General features: G+C 47.6%; 1 protein-coding gene across 1 annotated transcript in view; it reads right to left on the bottom strand.

Annotated features, from left to right (window-relative positions):
• Positions 1 to 212: 212 nt before the first annotated feature.
• Positions 213 to 20,654, bottom strand: part of GALNT5 (polypeptide N-acetylgalactosaminyltransferase 5) — an 88,562-nt gene continuing 68,120 nt past the window's right edge. Inside the window, exons 8-10 of the mRNA XM_075317237.1 lie at positions 9,653 to 9,733; positions 5,766 to 5,927; positions 213 to 2,707 (exon numbers count right to left, since the gene is read on the bottom strand). Of these exons, the coding sequence (XP_075173352.1) occupies positions 2,567 to 2,707; positions 5,766 to 5,927; positions 9,653 to 9,733 (384 nt within the window). The 3' untranslated portion in view covers positions 213 to 2,566. The remainder of the gene's footprint in view (positions 2,708 to 5,765; positions 5,928 to 9,652; positions 9,734 to 20,654) is intronic.

Raw genomic sequence — 20,654 nt, 5'->3', positions numbered from 1 at the left:
CAGACTTAAGGCAGTGATTGCCTCCAAAGGATTCGAAACAAAATATTGAAAATAAAAATATTTTGTTTGGGTTTGGTTTATTTGTCCAATTACTTTTGACCTCCTAAAATGTGGAGTGTTTGTAAAGAAATGTGACAATTCCTACAATTTCTATCAGATATTTTTGTTCAAACCTTCAAATTAAACGTTACAATCTGCACTTGAATTCTGTTGTAGAGGTTTCATTTCAAATCCAATGTGGTGGCATGCAGAGCCCAACTCGCGAAAATTGTGTCACTGTCCAAATATTTCTGGACCTAACTGTATATATATATACACACACACACACACACACACCTTAAAAACCTAATAAAATGTTCCTTTGACAGATTAAAGATAAACTCTGTCAAACTCTAACAATCAATCCTGCAGGGATAGAATGCACTGGTAAATTATCATATTTATAGAACATATTTTCTTAGGTAAAAGAAAATAAAGTCCTGAGTTGCTGTATGCATGGTTGGGAATATCCAGTAGGTGGCGCTGTTTCCTTATGTTCTGTCCTAGTAGTTGGTTGATTGCAAAACTTTTCTGCAAGTGTTTCTGTAAACCTCAAGGGCAATAATTAACATTCTTTACCATCAATGTAGTTAACTCTATCCTACCCAAAAAACATGTTTAGATTAATGTCAGGGACTTGTTTTCTACGCTGTTTGCACGTGATATTGTCGACACCTAAGTACCATTAATTTACTGCAATAACTGAAATATCTTTTCATTGTAAAAAAACAAACAAAAGATCCATTAAAAAAAATATAAGTAAATGCAGAAACCCAGAAAAATGGGCTGATGGTATTTCCAGGCAAAAACCCGATGTCCGAATGACAAATATATAGTTAATACACACTGTAAGAAGATAGTGATGCATTCAGTTTAAGAAAAACTACAGTCAATATTTAAAATTTAAAAAAAAAAAAAATCTTATTAAAAAGAAAAGTTTGGATTTGTTTCTTACTTGTGTTCATCTATATTCCCTGTAACAGTAAAGTTTCTATAATGAACTGCTTGGCGTATGTCACGTTATGCTAAGGAAACACTGAAGCAAGCTGGAGGTATAGCTTTAGTGCGCAGTTAGCAGACTAACCACTAGAGGGCGATAGAGTAGTCAGCAAGCTAGGTCTGCAACAGGAGGTCTTGTCAATAGTACAGGAGAAAGCAGGACGTGATCAGGTGATAGCCAGGTGTCAGAAGCCGGAAGGTCACGTACACAGCAGCAGGGAGAGACAGAGCCGTGGTCAAGAATAAAGATACAGGTCAGAGGCTGGGAAGTCAAAGTAACGTTCAAGGGTGTAGGAGTCACGGGTAAGGACTGGGGTAAGACAGACAGGAATTGGGTAAAAACAGGCAGGAACGGGGAGTCAGGGAACGGAACGGAGAAACAGAGAGGATGACACGGGTCAAGACAAGGTAGCAGGGAGACAAGACAGATCAAGGTTAACTTATGGGAGCCAGGCATGCACACTGCAAAGCTGGGACTATTACTGGCGATGTTCCGGTGTTCCGGAGGAGCAACGCCAGGATATAGCAGCCTGTTCTCCGGAACGAGGCAGAATGGAATTAACCCCTCCCATGACCTGAAACCCCAGGATAGGATACAAGCAAAAGCTCAACAGCAGCTGAGCCAGAATCATGACAGCATCTTTCTTCTCCTTTATACATATTTTCTAATGTCAGATGTGTTGGACTGGCCAGTGTGACCACCGGAGGATTCCCAGGTGGGCCATCTTCTGATACAATAATTGCCTCCAATTTCTTACTTGTGTTCCCCCATATTCCCTGTAACCATAAAGTTTCTACACCGAACCAGTTGGCAGCTTTCGTCTCCTTTGTACGCATTTTCTAATATCAGACAGGATGGTGTGACCACCGGAGAATTCCCGGGTAGGCCATCTTCTGATACAATTATTGGCTCCAAGAGTCCGGCAGAAGAATTTCCCCTCATTTCAAGCAGATTTTAATTATTTGTTCCTAGAAACAATTGGTTTTATTCACAAGTAATTTTGAATATTATAGTATTCAATAATTAATAATTATTAATCACATTCTCATGTGCACAACTGTGCAAGTTAAAGGGGTTCTCCAAAAGAAGCACTCCTGGTCCTTATATGCCCCACAAAGGTTTGTTTTTCGTTCGGGATCCGATCAATGTCCAATCATATCCTTAGAATTCAAATTCCAGTCACCCAAAAACAATTAAATTACAGATGAATAAATAATTAGGAATTTGAATCAGAAAAACATCAGAATATCCCCCAAATCCTCTTTGTAACAAAACTGCCCCCTGTAGCTTAAAAGCACAAATCAGTAAAAGTCCCCGAATCCTGATTCACCCTGTTTGTTTTGGTAATTTTTTTCCAATTTTTAGGGAACCTTAAATAGAAGTTTTTCCAAAGTTCTAAGGTAGGTCCAATTTCTTCCTATTGTAAAAAAAATTCCAAAAAATACCAAGTGCTATGTAACACTATTGTCCATCTGCTCCGCTCAGTGTTACCGCAAGGTAGAATATCCTTCAGGGAGAAGTTCCCCTTCATGGACCTAAGTACGTCTGGAATCTCCACCTCTGGAGGTGATTTATTGGGTTGCACACGTTGATCTGCAGTCTCACGTGAGAAGGATCAACCTCCAGACACGATGGATGTCTTGTGTTCTCAACAAGTAAATGATCCGCCTAAGAAAAAAATACCAAAAAGTCAAGAATTAGCAAATCTTATAACCTCAGTGTAATGGTCAATTTACATGTTTGCCTATCGAACCATTCAGATACTTGTCGGGCTCACGCAGGGACGGTCCACCCATCCGGTGTGTGAAAGAGTGAGACTTGGTAAAAAACAAAAAGTAGTTTTTTTGGGGGGGGAAGGGCATAACATGCGGCCCCTTGCTGTGCCATCTGCATTTACTAACATGTGACAGAGCAGCCGGTGGTGCAAAGCTCACTGATACCAGTGCAGTCCTCTAATAGGAGCCACCGGGGTAACAAGTCCGTTCATGACTTTTCTTCTCTGATAAATGTTCCCCCATCACCTGTGAGTGATATTATTGAGAAGCGGAAGGAACTGCAGCAATACAGCCATGAAGTGGAGAGACCCCATAACGTTACAGAGTGGGGGTCTGAGTGTTGAGGAACAGGGGGCAGAAAAGTCATCAACATCCTGCTGACTCCATAATTTCAGAGTCCAGACCTCCTCTGGTAACATCATCACAAACACTGCCTGCCGGGAGCTTCATGGCTGAGCAGCTACAGTCGTACATCACCAGGCACAATGCCGAGCCGTACATCACCAGGCACAATGCTGAGCCGTACATCACCAGGCACAATGCCGAGCCGTACATCACCAGGCACAATGCCGAGCCGTACACCAGGCACAGTGCCGAGCCGTACATCACCAGGCACAGTGCCGAGCCGTACATCACCAGGCACAGTGCCGAGCCGTACATCACCAGGCACAGTGCCAAGCCATGCATCACCAGGTACAATGCCGAGCCATACATCACCAGGCACAATGCTGAGTGCCTGATGGAGCGGTGGAAAGCCACTACTACTGGACTCTGGAGGAGACGTGTTCTATGCATTGATGGATCACACTTCTGACATCTGTTGGAGGAGTCTAGGTTCGGTGAATGCCAAGAGAACGTTACCCACCTGACTGCATTGTGCCCACTGTAGAGTTTGGTTGAGGAGGAATAATTCTAGGGTATTGAATTGTAATAGTTGGTATAGGTCCCAATTGTATCTTCCAGCTTCGTAGGAAAAGTTTGGTTAAGGACCATTACAGTCAATAAAGAGATGGTTGAGGGAGTTTGGTGAAAGAATATGACCAGCTGCGCAGAGCCCAGACCTCAACCCCATCCTCACATTCAGGATGAATTAGGACAGAAATTCTGAGAAGAGTGGGAGGTGTAATAGCTGTAAAGTGGGGACCAAATCCATACTAAAGGTCTATGGGATAAGGATAGGATGAACGTGTCCCAATGCTTTTACAGTGTGGGCTGTTTTCAAGGGTTGGCCTTGACCCATTACTTCCAGTGATGGAAAATCTTAATGTTTCAGCACAAAATACATTGTGAACAACTGTATTCTTCCAGCTTTGTGGGAACAGTTTTGTGATGGCCCCTTTCCACTCCCCATGACTGTGCCCAGTGCACAAGGTTCACAAAACATGGAGGATGGGGGGTGGAGTTTGGTGGAAGAACATGACCAACACCTTTAAGATGAACTATACCATAGATTATGATCCCGGCTTTTAGGCCAACTTGATATTAACGTGTATGGACTTGGGAAGGTCAGGAAAGCTCCTGTAGGTGTAAAGTGAAGGTGTCCCAACACTTTGCTCTATACAGTGTGTCCACCCATTTCCTGTCCATTGCCATTAACTTGAGAACGGCGGCAGCTATAGTCATAGAAGTGGTGTCTAGGTATAGTAAAGTAGCCATGTGCTACGCAATGAAACCTATAGCGCCACCCGGTGGATAACAAGAGAGTTAGCATTTTTATCTCAAAAATGGAACGAGATAGAGAAAAAAAGTGAATTACAAAGTTGTAGGGCATCATCAATTCAATAGGAATCGACACCTTACATACAGAAATGCAATGATCAGAACGTGTAAAACTCACAAGGCTGTGGACGTGAAGCGATACCTCATGGAGACCTTCCTACAAGTCATTGGGTATGGTGGCTGTGTGGAGTGGCCTCCACGCTCACCTGACCTGACCTCATTGGACTTTTCCGTGAGGTCACATCAAACAGCAGGTGTATGCGACCCCTCCACCAACACTGCAGGACCTACGATGACGTATCACAGATGCTTGTGCAAACGTGTCACCTACCATATTGCACAACGTGCAGCAAGATACAGTATGCTGTCCAGAGTCCAGATGTGCATTGCAGCTGACGGGGGCCACTTTGAGCATCAAAGCTAAATGAGTGCCATATGCGTGACCAGCATTCAATGTTTTGGGGGGGTCATGGGTTTCATATCATAGCATTTATGTATGCAAGGGGTCGATTCGTATTGAATTGATGATGCCCTACAATTTTTTAATTCACTTTTTTTCTCTATCTCGTTCCGCTTTCAAGATAAAAATGCTAACTCCGTTGTTTTCCACCAGGTGGCGCTATAGGTGGTTTCACTGCGTAGCGCATGGCTACTTTACTATACCTAGACACCACTTCTATTCCTAGAGCTGTCACCGTTCTCAAGTTAATGGCGGTGGACAGGATATGGGTGGACACACTGTCTAGAGCAAAGTGTTGGGACACCTTCACTTTACACCTACAGGTATCTACCTAGCGTTGTTTGTTTGGTGGTCTATCTGGGCATTTCGGGACACAGATTGTAGGATTTCTCCCAGACACTGACTCTTGTGAAAATCTGATACTGATGGACAAGTGGACCATGTATGACCGCTTTGCACAACCCAATATAAGTTTGCATGTTTGGAAAATAAGGGCAATCACAGGTAGCACTAAGTGGAAAGTGAAGGACTGGAGATTATTCTTGATAGTTGGTAGCAGGAAAAATTGTGCAAAGTGAGATAGCGGCTGAAGATCTAGCAGCGGAGGGTGAAGGCTGACGGAACCACAAGTCCCCGCAGCAGATCGGCAGGGCTCTGTTTGCTTTCTTTATCTTAATGACGCCTGTGACAGGGTGATATGGACTCAGGGTGAAGCAGGGCTGGTTATCTGGCACAGGATCATCGCTCACACCTGTGCTCCATCGTTACTCACCAGCGCCGGCTGCACTCCGCTCAGGGACCGGTGTAACCAGTGGTGGCTGCTGTCCTGGCTGTCACACGGTGCTACAGTCACTTTATTCTTGATGTCAACGTGTGAAATACACAGATCTTTCTGTTTAATCAATCTTAACCAGGTAAGGTTAAACTGCTGGCTCTGTGGTGAGAAAAAGAAGACATCTTATCAACTGTGCAAACTGTATCAGAAGCAAACACGTACTGTGCATAAGTATTAAAGAAGCACTCCAGACAAAAGTGATACTTTGTGTTCAATACCAGGACATACACTGTCCACACCAGGAGCGGAGAGATCATTGGTGCAACCTGTGCAGCCACAGGGGCCCAAGGGATCAGGGGGCCCATTTCCGCCTCCAAAGTAGGTGCAATTGTGCATTTGATTGAGCTCTTGGTGTCATGATCCAGGACCGATATTCCCTGCTCCAGAGTTTCCCAGACCCGGCCTGGTCATGTCAGGGGTTAACTCCCATCAGCCTCATTCTGGTTTCAGGAGACACTATATCTGGTTGCTGCACCAGCATCCCAGTACTGGTTATAGTTTTGCTCTGCAGCCTGTGACTGGCTCTGGTAAGATTTCTTGTTTGATCTGACTCCTTGTTTCTATGCCCCGACCTGTACCCTCCCCTGTTCGTCCATCTGTTCCAGTCCCTGACTTCTCGCTCCTGTCAGTTGTTTACCCATCCTGGTTCATCCTCCTTCCCGTGTTTGTGTCGCCTCACTCTCTGGTCTTGATTTCTGTTCCCTGTGCCCTTTCTGTTCCCCTCTGCATACCTGATCTCCTGGCATCTGACTTTGATTCTGTTTTCTGACCTGATATTGATCCTCCTTTTGCAGCGACTTGACTTTCCTGGCTAGACCCTGACTGCTTGACTACTCTATTGCCCCCTGGTGGTTCACCTGTGAATTGCCTGCTGAGGTTACTCTGCTGTACTTCAGCTGCCTTTCTGCCAGTGTTACTTTGACTCTCCTTCACTACTCTGCTGCCACCTAGTGGGGAATATGCCGTACTACATCTTACCAGCCTTTGTACAGCGTGACACTTGGGCTGCAAAGGGCACATATACTGTTCTTGCACAGGGGCCCTTTTCTGTCTGTGGCCACCACATAACACAATGCATTTCTTTTGCTTTCAATTTTCTATTAATCAATGTAAATAAAAACCCCTCAAATCACTTGTCATAAGTCAATTGTAAAAAATTCCAAAAACAAGAAGCTGCTCCAGACTGTGAAGGGACAACTATTTGGCAAAGAGAATGTCAATTTATCGATTCTTTTCTTGGGAGGAATAACAGAGAAATGACACAATGTAGAGGTCAAAGAGGAGGTTTCAGAATTGTTATTTTATAAAGAACACAAATGTTTACAAAACAAACATGTCAGAAGCGGCAACAAGTCTTCTTCAGAGCAAGACCCCCAATCAGAGGGTCACTCTTCAAGAAACGTTAGTTGCAATTACACAAGCTACTGTACATTGGTTATGTCTCCATCATTTCATGCTAGGAACCATTAGATTGTGCAAACAGTGCATTTTTAATGTGTTTATTGAGTGCAGTCATGTCACAAAACTGCAAGCAAATCCTTAGGCTATGTGCCCACGTTGCTTTGTTATGTGATTCTTTTCTGCGCACGTTTTGGCAGGAAAAACGCAGCATAAAAAAAAAAAAGTGCATTTTTTATTGCATTTGCACGTTTTTTTCATATGCAATTTTTCCGGCTTCTTTTTGTGCTTTTTTACTCTTGGCAATCCCGGGAGTCCAGGCGCTGTACCCCCGCGATCAAAACAGGGTCTTCGGTTGATTTTACAGCCAGGACCCGTCTCTCACTGCCCAGAGCGGTGCCCATGGCTCTCCCGGCAGTTTAACCCTCTGAATGCTGCAATTAGTGAGATCGCAGCATTCAGAAGGCAGGGAGAGGGATTGCATACCTCTCCCTGGCGATCGGGTCTCTGTAATGCAATCACAGGGACCCGATCGCTGCCATAGTAACCCCAGGTCATCATCATGATGACCCCGGGTTACTGAGCTACGGATCACCTCACACACCATGCTGTACAAATTGTCCCTCCAGTGAGGAAGGAGACAAACTCTAGCGCCACCTATTGGAAGTAGCAATCCTGAAAGTCAAAAGTGGCTTTTTAAACAAGCCTTTTCATAAGACTAAAGGCCCCGTCACACGCTACGATATATCTAACGATATGTCGTCGGAGTCACGGAATTCGTGACGCACATCCGGCATCGTTAGAGATATCGTAGCATGTGACAGCTATGAGCGACTGTGAACGAGCAAAAATACTCACCCAACGTCGATCATTTTCATAATGTCGTTCCTCCTTCTGTTCTCCGGTTGTTCATCGTTCCTGAGACAGCACACATCGCTCCGTGTGACACCCCGGGAATGACGAACACAGCTTACCTGCATCCCGCCAGCAATGCGGAAGGAAGGAGGTGGGCGGGATGTTACGTCCTGCTCATCTCCGCCCCTCCGCTTCTATTGGCCGGCCGCTGTGTGACGTCGCTGTGACGCCGAACGTCCCTCCCCCTTCAGTGAGAGGAGGTTTGCAGCCCACAGCGAGGTCGTTCGGGATAAGTACGTGTGATGGGGGTTAACGACTTTGTACGCCACGGGCAACAAATTGCCCGTGACGCACAAACGACGGGGGCGGGTGCGATTGCACGATATATCATACAGTGTAACGCTGCCTTTAGGATTTATTGCCAGATCAGAATCCCAATTTGCAGACACGGTGTTTCGGGGTGATTGCCTCTCGTCAGTGCAAATTGTGGGTATCTGATCTGGCTTATGAGAAGCTATGTGGGGACCATCCTGTATGCACGATTGTATGAGGCAAAGTGCTGCGATATAATCCCCTCTAGTAATAAAGCTCTGCAGGGGATTATAGAAATGCAGAAAAAAACCTAAAAAACATTTGCCATGCTGCTTCTTTTTTCTGCAACAAAATCTGCAAGAAAAAAAGAAGCAGTGTGTGTACAGCATGTCACGATTCTCATAGACTTTGCTGTGATGCTTTTTTCCTTGCTTTTATTGATTAAAATAAGCAAGGAAAAGAAGCATGAAAAAAAACGCAAAAAAAACGCCTGTGTGCACATAGCCTAAAGCAAAGTTTACGGAAAAATTTGAGGTTTTGTGCATACTTTGAATGTTTTCTACTTGCAGATTTGGTGCAAAAAATAATCTGCAGCACGTCAATGCTTTCAACGTTTTTGCGGCTTTTTTCTGCCAACAGATGCAGAAATGGTGCCGAAATTTCTGCAACCAAATACTCAATGAGCGCATAGAGCTTTAGGCCATGTGCGCACTAGAAATTGACTTTCTCAAGGAAAATCCGTACCCTCTTAAAGAATTCCACACCCGCAGTAAAAAAAAAAAAAACGCACCAAAACCGCAATGAAATCCTCATGCGGTTTTGCCACAGATTTGCCGTGGTTTTCCGCAGGTTGGTCCCTACGGATTTTTACCATTATCTATGGCAAAAAACGCAGGTACCTGCGGAAAAGTGACATGCTCATGAATTCCGCAGCGGAAATTCCGCAGGTAAATCCGTGGGTACAACAAAACGCAGTGTGCGCACAGCATTTTTTTTTATACCCATAGGTTTTGCTGGGGAAGGACTGCATAAATGTTAGACACATTTTCTGCAGCAAATCCGCTGTAAATCTGCAGCGTGCGCACAGTGCCTAAAAGTCTGAACCCAAATCCTGAGACCGGTGTGGACGTCCACAAGGTCAGAGGCTTCTTTGGATAGGATGTGGATCTACACAGTCAGGAGGAATAACAGAGGAGCAGTACAATGCAAAAGTTGTAAGAAAATATAGTTTGGGTCCGCTTTCATACACAACCACATACCTGCTTGCTGGCATCACATGATTCAAGGACCACAGTAGAGTTTTTCAATGACAGGCACTTTCCCAGTGCAATATTTTTTATCTAAAATGCAAAGAGATCAAAGTTAAATCACATTTTATTTTATTACGATGCAATGGAAAAAAAAAATCAAAACATCAATTGTATTTTTCAGTATTTACTTAAAGGGGTGGTTCACCCATTTTTTTTTTTTCCCCCAATGATTATCACTTACCATTGTATGCATCTTCTCCATTGGCTTCTGTTTCCAGTTCTGGCACTGAGCGGCGCTATCCTGCACGCTCAGTGCCTGTCACATGACCCCCTGGAGCTGTGGCCGCCGGCATCCTCTGACGTCCCGGCATTTCCGGGCTCTCAAACTAGACGGGTACGTCACAGGATGCCGGCGCCACTCACACTGATTGACTGGGCTGTGGGCGGTGACTACCGCACGTCACAGCACAGCATCGAGGGGAGGAGCCGGAGGACGCCAGTGTGGAGCGGTGAAGGCAGAGCGCACTCTTACCCTCTGTCAGCTGTGGGAAGTACGGGCTCCAGTGTGGAGTACAGGGGGGGTTTCCTCCACTGAAATCCCCCCTGTCACGCAAGTATGTGATCACACTGTCCACCCGCCCGCTGTGCTCAGCTGTCAGGAGAGTGGGCGGTGTCGGCAGTGTGATCATATACTCCCACCAGCAGCACAGGTGACCGGACGCTGCATGGGACCAATCTGCTCCACTCTGTCACCTGCACAACAAGTCCCAGAGTGGAGACAGTTAGTGACATGTAGCATCCGGTCACCTGCACAACAAGTCCCAGAGTGGATACAGTGACATGCAGCACACTATGTGTCAGAGCAGAGCATGTCACCAACTTGCTCTGCTCTGTCACCTGCGGTGCTGCATGTCACGTTTTTGCCGCGATTTGGTGCGTTTTTTGCTGCGTTTTTGCTCACTGCGTTTTTAATCAGTTCCCAATGCCATTAAAGATTGTTGATGAAAAAAAAAAAAAAGGTCTGATGTCATTTCCTTATTCAAAATGTTCATTGTATGCAGGAGAGCAGACAGCTGCAGAACTAGTGTATGCAGGAGAGCAGACAGCAGCTGCAGAACTACAAGGCTCAGCATCCTCCATTCACTAGTGCATGCAGGAGAGCAGACAGCAGCTGCAGAACTACAAGGCTCAGCATCCTCCATTCACTAGTGTATGCAGGAGAGCAGACAGAAGCTGCAGAACTAGAAGGCTCAGCATCCTCCATTCACTAGTGTATGCAGGAGAGCAGACAACAGCTGCAGAACTACAAGGCTCAGCATCCTCCATTCACTAGTGTATGCAGGAGAGCAGACAGAAGCTGCAGAACTACAAGGCTCAGCATCCTCCATTCACTAGTGTATGCAGGAGAGCAGACAGAAGCTGCAGAACTACAAGACTCAGCATCCTCCATCCAGGACTGTATGCAGTTTTTTACCCAAAAAGAAAAAAAAAATGACATGGGCTTCGCCATATTTTTGTATGCTAGCCGGGTACAGCAGGCAGGTACGGGCTGCCCCCAACCCCCAGCTGCCTATTTGTACCCGGCTGGGAACCAAAAATATAGAGAAGCCCTTTTTTTTTTAAATTATTTCATGAATTTCATGAAATAATTAAAAAAAAAAATGATGTGAGCTTCGCCTAATTTTGGTGTCCAGCCGGGTACAACTAGGCAGCTGGGGATTGGAATCCACAGTGCAGGGTGCCCAAGCTTTCTGGGCACCCCCACTGCGAATTGCAGTCCGCAGCCACCCCAGAAAATGGCGCTTTCATAGAAGCGCCATCTTCTGGCGCTGTATCCAACTCTTCCAGCTGCCCTGATGCCGGGTGGCTAGCTAGGTAATAATGGAGTTAGGGCTAGCTGTATATTATCAGCTAGCCCTAAGCCCGAAATTCATGGTGTCACGCCAATATTAGACATGGCCACCATGAATTTCTAGTAATGATAAAAAAAAAACACAACACACAGAAAAATATTTTTATTAGAAATAAAACACAACACAATTAGTGACTCCATCTTTATTGAAATAAACCCCCCTCCGCAGTAATCCTGGGTTAGGGTCCCGCGCCGTCCAATCCGGATCCAATATCATCTGATCGGTTTGCTGGAAGGCAAAGCGATCAGATGATGTGTCAGGTTAAACTACGTGAATCACATGACACATCAGCTGATTGTATAAAAGCCGATTATACAATCAGCTGATGCATCAGTGCAAAAAAAATAAAATAAATAAAAATACTCACTTATGTGCTGATTACCGGCAGCTCCTGCAGCGGAGTCTGATCCTGGCCCATCACTGCAGGAGCTGCCGGTAATCAGCTGATGAAGTCCCCTGACGGCAGGATCAGCTGATAGCCGGCCGGGCGCGAAAAAGCCGGCGATACCGCGAGAATTGATCAGCTGATGCGTCAGGTGACTGCATCAGGTGATCCACCGCTAGGTCCTGCAAGCAAGGTCCTGCCCCGGGGAGACTGCACACAGCCAGAGCGGCGGGACCGAGACAGGGGCTGGTAGCCGGCATGGCACCGGGACCCTGCAGACAGGTGAGTATGACATACACACACACACACACACACACACACTGTATATATACACACACTGTATATACGCACACACACTGTATATACGCACACACTGTATATACGCACACACACTGTATATACGCGCACACACACGCACACACTGTATATACGCGCACACACACTGTATATACACACACACACACACACACACACTGTATATACACACACACTGTATATACGCACACACACTGTATATACACACACACACTGTATATACGCGCACACACACACACACTGTATATACGCGCACACACACTGTATATACACACACACACACACACTGTATATTCGCGCACACATACACATACACTGTATATACGCATGCACATACACTATATATACGCGCACACATACACATACACTGTATATACGCGCACACACACTTTCTTCCCCTGGCTGTGCAGAGCTGCTGCTGTCTCTTTGATTTCTCTCAGTGCACATCCACAGGGAAGAGGCAGGGAGGAGGGTTTGGGTGGGAGCAGAGTGGGTGTATTAGACACAATGGGTGTGTTAGATAAGCCAGACACCGCCCTAGAGCCACAAAGAATTCTGGGACTTGTAGGAGCTGAACACAGGAAGTCAGAGGAGAGATTAACCCCATCAGAGCTGGAGCCAGCAATGACCGTGTGCTGCTAGTGCACAATAAAAGGTAATTTTGCTGAAAAAACAGAATAGATGTGTTGAGGGGCACATATTAGCAAGATTTATCAGAAAAAAAAAAATCAGTTTTGGTAACTGGACAACTTCTTTAAATAACCAACTTTTCGCTACTCTGTACTGACATGAACTGCTGGGCTCACATGAAGACGTAGTGACTGTACCTTATAGTCAATTACAGACTAACCTGTAACCTGCAAACCTGTGTGTGTTTTATTTTATAGCACGCATTTATCCGTTAATACATACCAGCTTGAGTTGTGGCGGAAGTAATTAAAAGAGGAAAAAGTTCTGCAAACATTTAGTCTATTTAGTAAACAATTGTACTCTTCTGCCCCCCAGTGGCCATTATGTATATTACATATACAACTTGCTGTTTTCATATATTTTATAATTAAACATCTTTATTTTTCTTCTATAGCGCTAACATATTCTGCAGCACTTTACCTAAGTCAGCAACACTGTCCCCATTGGGGCTCACAATCTAGAGTCCCTATCTGTATGTCTTTGGTGTGTGGAAGGAAACCAGAGAACCCGGAGAAAACCCACGCAAACACGGGGAGAACATACAAACTCCTTGAAGATGTTGCCCTTAACGGAATTTGAACCCAGGACCCCAGCACTGCAAGACTGTAGTGCTATCCACTGAGCCATGACAAGACTGCAGTGCTAACCACTGAGCCACCAAAAAACTGCAGTGCTAACCACTGAGCCACCACAAGACTACAGTGCTAACCACTGAGCCACCGGGTTGCCCTGTCCTGGATTTGTCCAGGCTTGGGGCTAAGTGACTGCAGACTTGTGAATCCTCACAGTGAGTGCAATCTCAGGATTCTTTGATGCCGGCGGCAAGAGCAGGCCGCCACATGACCGCATGTATGTGATTTGCATACACATGATCACATGCCAACTAGACGTTCACAGCCTCTCTCAATGCAAGTGAATTGAGCAACGTCTAGTTGGAATGTGGTCAGAAGTATACAAATTGCATACTTCCAGACACATGACCGCCCGTTCCTGAAGCTGACACTTTGGCCTAAGCCACACGGCATAAAAATATTTATATATATATATATATATATATATATATATATATATATATATATATATATATATATATATATATATATATACATACATATACATACATATACATACATACATACATACATACATATATACACACATACATACACACACACACACATACATACATACATACATTATTGTGAGGTAACGTGGTCGGCTGCGCGGCAGAAGACACGGGATCCAGGCGCCAATGGTCACAGCACACAGTTTATTGCACAAAACCAAATCCAAAACAGCACACAACACGTATTCCGGAATATCCTCCACCAGAACCAACAAGCCAGATTCCAGAAATGGCTCACATGTGCTTCTTCGGCAGAAGCTTAGGGAGTTGTGTTCACTCCCTCACACTAGGGCCCCACACCCCGGTTCCTGTTTCCTTTTAACCCTCCTTTCAGCCTGCAGGGAAACAGCAATAAACTGTGGAGTGGAGTTGCTTTCTATACATGGAGGGAGCACAACCTGGGCGAGACGTACCGGCCGTCATAGACAACCCCGGTCACAGTCTCACATACCCCCCCCCCTCAGTTCAAGCGTGCGGGGTTGAACTACCGCCATCAAACACGGGCCGCGGGACAAGGCATCAGCGTTGCCCTGCAACCTTCCGGCCCGGTGTTCAACCGTAAACCAGAAGTTCTGTAGAGAAAGGAACCACCGGGTAACCCGGGCATTTCGTTCCTTGGCGGACCTCATCCAGACCAGCGGAGAGTGATCAGTCACCAAGCGAAACTGCCGTCCCAGCAGGTAATAGCGTAGGGACTCCAAGGCCCACTTGATCGCCAGGCACTCCTTCTCCACTACGGTATAATTCCGCTCGGGAGGGGTGAGCTTCCTACTTAAGAAGGTGACGGGGTGTTCCTCCCCCTGAACCACCTGAGACAGCACTGCCCCCAGGCCGACCTCAGAGGCGTCAGTCTATACTACGAACTCCTTCCGGAAATCAAGAAAAGAGAAAAAATCCAGCTCACCAACAGTCCTGCTGGTAGTATCCAATTCCTGCGCACGGAATATGGCTAGGCAGCCGTACCATTGTAGAAGAAAGCAGCAAATTTCCAGCGCCAGGAGAAGCTTAATTAAAAGTCCACTTTATTGAGTAAAAATAAAAAACCAGCAGGTACAGCATATGTCGGATGACTTACAGAACAACGCGTTTCGACGCTCAGGTCTTAATCATGTTCTCAATGATTAAGACCTGAGTGTCGAAACGCGTTGTTCTGTAAGTCATCCGACATATGCTGTACCTGCTGGTTTTTTATTTATTTTTACTCAATAAAGTGGACTTTTAATTAAGCTTCTCCTGGCGCTGGAAATTTGCTGCTTTCTTCTACCTTCCGGAAATCAGGGTTGACAAGAACGGGCTGTCTGCACAGGACCCCCTTCAGGGCCCGGAAGGAGTCCTCGGCCTGCGGAGTCCAGCGCACCATGACAGACTTCCTGCCTTTGAGAAGGTCCGTCAAGGGGGCTGATAGTCTCGCAAAATTTTTAACAAACCTCCTGTAGTACCCCACGATACCCAGGAAGGCCCTAACCTGCTTCGTGGTCAGGGGTCTAGGCCACTTCTGGATCGCCTCAACTTTGTTAATTTGGGGCTTAATCACGCCTTGGCCTATTACGTAGCCCAAGTAGCGGGCCTCCGTGAGCCCCAACGCACATTTCTTGGGATTGGCTGTCAATCCGGCTGTTCGGAGCGCGTTCACCACCGCTTGTACCTGTTCCAAGTGGGTCTGCCACTCGGAGCTGTAAATAATGATGTCGTCAAGGTACGCTGATGCATACGCCTGGTGGGGTTCCAGCACCAAGTCCATCAACCTCTGGAACGTGGCCGGAGCGCCATGTAACCCAAAAGGCAAGACAACATAGTGGAAGAGACCCTCCGGCGTAACAAAAACGGTTTTCTCCTTGGCGGACTCCGTCAGTGGCACCTGCCAGTACCCTTGGTCGACCCAGGTCGAGCGTGGTGAAATATCGCGCCTGTCCCAACCTATCAATCAGCTCATCCACCCGGGGCATGGGGTAGAGATCGAACTTGGATATTTCGTTCAATCTCCTAAAGTCATTGCAGAACCTTAAGGAGCCATCGGGTTTTGGTATTAGGACAATGGGACTATCCCATTCACTTCGGGATTTTTCGATGACCCCCAGGCGTAGCATTGTCTTCACTTCCTCTGATATGGCTTGTCTTCGAGCCTCCGGCACCCGGTATGGCTTCAGGCGTACCTTCAGGTGAGGCTCGGTGACAATGTCATGTCGTATCAGACTGGTCCTACCAGGCAGCTCGGAGAAGACATCGGGGTTCTGCTGAACCAGCTGTCTGGCCTCTCGCCTCTGTTGCTTGGTGAGGGCTTCTCCAATCCTTACTTCCGGTTCGTCCTCTCCGGAGGTCGCTGGATCCGGATTTGAACGACCCGAAGAGGAGAGAGATGGGGAAAAATCAACCATCAGGCTTTCCCGTTCCTGCCAAGGTTTTAACAGGTTGACATGATATATTTGTTCAGGTTTCCGCCTACCGGGCTGCAATACCTTATAGTTGACCGCCCCGATTCTTTCCTTTATCTCGTAGGGGCCTTGCCACTGAGCCAGGAATTTACTCTCTGCCGTGGGGACCAACACCAACACCCGATCCCCGGGGTTAAATGTCCGCACGGTGGCTTGTCTATTGTAGCGGCCGCTCTGCGCGGCCTGAGCCTCCTGTAAATGCTCCTTCACAATTGGCATGACCGCGCTTATGCGGTTCTGCATTCCTAAAATGTGTTCAATCACACTTTTATGGGGGGTGGACTCCTGCTCCCATGTTTCCTTTGCCAGGTCCAACAATCCCCGGGGATGTCGCCCGTATAACAACTCAAAAGGCGAAAACCCCGTGGATGCCTGTGGCACCTCTCGGATGGCAAACATCAAATAGGGAAGCATCATATCCCAGTCTTTCCCATCTTTGGAAATCACCCTTTTTAGTATGGTTTTCAGGGTTTTATTGAATCGCTCCACTAAACCGTCCGTTTGAGGATGATACACAGACGTACGCAACTGCTTGATCTGGAGTAGCCGGCATAGCTCTTTGGTCACTTTAGACATGAATGGGGTCCCCTGATCCGTAAGAATCTCCTTGGGCAACCCCACCCGGCAGAACACAGCAAACAACTCTCGAGCTATAAGTAGGTCTGAGAGGTATCGCCTCTGGATACTGGGTGGCATAGTCGACGATCACTAGGATGTGTTGGTGCCCTCGAGCGGACTTTACGAGGGGCCCCACCAGATCCATCCCTATCCGTTCAAAAGGGACTTCTATAATGGGTAACGGTACCAACGGACTGCGAAAGTGGGCCAGGGGTGCGGTAAGCTGACACTCCGGGCAGGTTTCGCATAACCGTTTTACCTCCCCAAAGACCCCGGGCCAATAGAACCTTTGCAATATTCGCTTCTGCGTTTTCTTGGCCCCTAGGTGGACACTCATCAGGTGTTTATGAGCCAAGTCGAGGACCCGCCGGCGATACGGCTGGGGCACCACCAACTGCTCTACCACCATGCCCCGTATTTCATCTACCTGGTAGAGCAAGTCCTGCTTAAGAGCGAAATGGGGGTACCTTACCTGGGCACCGGGCACCTGTGCCACCCCGTCAACCACTGTCACCCGACCCCGGGCATGTATTCATGTAGGGTCCTGGAGTTGGGCTGTCCCAAACGTATCCGGGGACGCCTCCAACTCCGGGATGGGCTCGACCATCTCAGCCTCTCCTGCCAATACCTCTAGGGGTGACCTATCGGGTTCACATTCTGTCCCTATCATGGGGAGCCCTACGGCAGGCGTCCCGGATTCGGGATTGTCGGGCTCAGGTCCCGGACTGTCCAATACCGGAGGGGAATTAGAAGGTCCCTTCCATAGAGTCCAAAAATACGGCAGATCCCTTCCTAGGATCATGTCGTAGGGAAGAGTGTTCATAAGTCCCACCTCATGTTGCACCTGACCGCAGGGTGCTGTGATGGTGACAACCCCCGTGGGATAGTCTCGGCGGTCCCCATGTATGCAAACCACCCCCACTGTACGTCCTGTGGCCTTTACTTCAGCCATTAGGGTTGATCGCACAATGGTCACTAAGCTTCCGGAATCCAACAAGCCTGTAACCGGACATCCATTCACCTGTATTTGGCACAATTGGGGCTCAGTCTCCGGGGAGACAAGGTCCGCGGTACACACCGCCTGAGCATACATTGAACCCCGCCAGGTAACCCCACAATCCATGGGCTCCGTGGCGAGTGGACACTGGGCTTCCATATGTCCCACCCGCTGGCACCGCCAACATCTAATAGGGAAGGAAACCCCCTTGACGAGTTGTCGTTTAGGGTACATAACCTTCCGGACCTCAGGGACGGCGGGCGCGGCCTCAGACGGGACGGTAGCGGACTCCCGCACCGGTGTCAGCGGTGGGTCCTTGGCCCGAAGCTTGGAGGGGCCGGACCGACAGGCGGCACGCAAAGTCTCAGTGTCCCGTATCAAGTCCTGCGTAGCCACATGCCGCTCCACCAGGCACACTAATTGGTCCAGGGTACTTGCGTCGCCCTGTCCTACCCACCGTTGAATGGTGACGGGTAAAGTGCGCACAAAGCGATCAACCACTACCCTCTCCACCATTTGCGCTGGGCTCAGAGTGTCAGGCTGCAACCACTTCTTTACCAGATGCAAGTCATAGGCCTGGGAGCGTACGGGTTTGACTTCCTCATAGAACCACTGATTTACCCGCTGAGCCCGTACATAAGTATTCACCCCCAACCGAGCAAGAATTTTGGCTTTCAGGGTCTCATATTCTATGGCGTCCTCGGTACAGAGGTCCAGGTACGCTTTTTGGGGCTCCCCCGTCAGATAGGACGACAATACCTCAGCCCACTGGGGGGTCGGCAGCTTCTCCCGCTCGGCCACCCGCTCAAACAGAGCCAGGAACACTTCCACATCATCCCCCGGTGTCATCTTTTGCAACGCTTGTCTCACCGCCTTCCGGACGCTGCCGTCGTCACTAGAGTTGAGCGCGGTTCGAGGTTCGAGGTTCTCCAGTTCTAGGCTCGAGTGATTTTGGGGGCTGTTCGAGATCGAACTAGAACTCGAGCTTTTTGCAAAAGCTCGATAGTTCTAGATACGTTCGAGAACGGTTCTAGCAGCAAAAAGCAGGGCTTTTTACAGCTACAGTGTGCAGGAGCCATCGCTGGCAGCCTGCCACAAGCTGGTAACCAAGATAAACATCGGGTATCCAACCAAAGCGCTTTGGTTAGTAACCCGATGTTTATCCTAGTTACGTGCAGGAAGCCGACACTTCCCCGCTCAGCTCGCTCCGCCCCCTCCTGCCCGCGGCATGTACACACGTACACACACACACACACACACACACACACACACATATATATATATATACACACACACACACACACACACACACACACACACACACACACACACACACACACACACACGGTCCCGCTCGGCTTACCTGCGGTGATGAAGTCCCGCCATCCCGACCTCAGCGCTCTCACTGTCCTCCATGGCCGCCGCTTGTCACATCACCTTCTCTCGCTTCCGACCCGAGACTGACTAGCGGTGACGTCACGGGCCTCTCGCGATACTTGGCTGTGAAGGCGGCGGTCATTGAACTCAGTGACAGGTGCTGTCAGTGTGCTGGAGATCAGCGCAGGTAATGTACCTCGCTGACAGCAGCACTTGTCATGCCCTGCAGTGACCTGGGCTGACCCATTGATGTTAGCTCAGGTCACTGCACTGCTCTCCCAGCCAATGGGGAACATCCTGCTCTTCATTGACTGGGACAGTGTGGATCGTCATGGCAACCCCTTGGATTACACCAGACCTGGATTTGTTTTTCATTCTAATAAATTGGTTAAAGAGGGAATGTTTTGGGGAGTGTTTTTTCAAATAAAAATGTGTTTGTCGTCTATTTTTTTTATTACTGACTGGGTTGGTGATGTCGGGTATCTGATAGACGCCTGACCTCACCAACCCCAGGGATTGATGCCAGGTGACATTACACATCTGGTATTAACCCCATATATTACCCCATTTGCCACCGCACCAGGGCGCGGGATGAGCTGGGGCGAAGCACCAGGATTGGCGCATCTAATGGATGCGCCACTTCTGGGGCGGCTGCGGCCTGCTATTTTTAGGCTGGGGAGAGTCCAATAACCATGGACCTCCCTAGTCTGAGAATATCAGGCCCCAGCTGTCTGCTTTACCTTGGCTGGTGATCCAATTTTGGGGGACCCCTACGTGTTTTTTTTTTAAATTATTTATTTAATTTAAAATAACAGCGTGGGGTGCCCTCAGTTTTGGATTACCAGCCAAGGTGAGGTTGCCAGCTGTGGTCTGCAGGCTGCAGCCGTCTGCTTTACCCAAGCTGGCTACAAAACTAGGGGGAACCCTACGTCATTTTTTTATCCACGTTTTCTCCACTTTTTCTCCACTTTTTCTCCACTGTTTCCTCCATTTTTTCTCCACTTTTTCTCCACTTTTTTCTCCATTTTTTTCTCCACTTTTTCTCCACTTTTTCTCCACTTTTTCTCCACTTTTTCTCCACTTTTTCTCCGTTCTTTTTCTATGGTCGGTCTACCCATTAGCTCTGCCATGCATACTGTAGCTCTACACCTACTGCAC

The sequence above is a fragment of the Anomaloglossus baeobatrachus genome, chromosome 7 (assembly GCF_048569485.1).
Source record: "Anomaloglossus baeobatrachus isolate aAnoBae1 chromosome 7, aAnoBae1.hap1, whole genome shotgun sequence".
NCBI classification, from domain to species: Eukaryota; Metazoa; Chordata; class Amphibia; order Anura; family Aromobatidae; genus Anomaloglossus; species Anomaloglossus baeobatrachus.
This window is presented reverse-complemented; position numbering and strand designations above follow the sequence as displayed.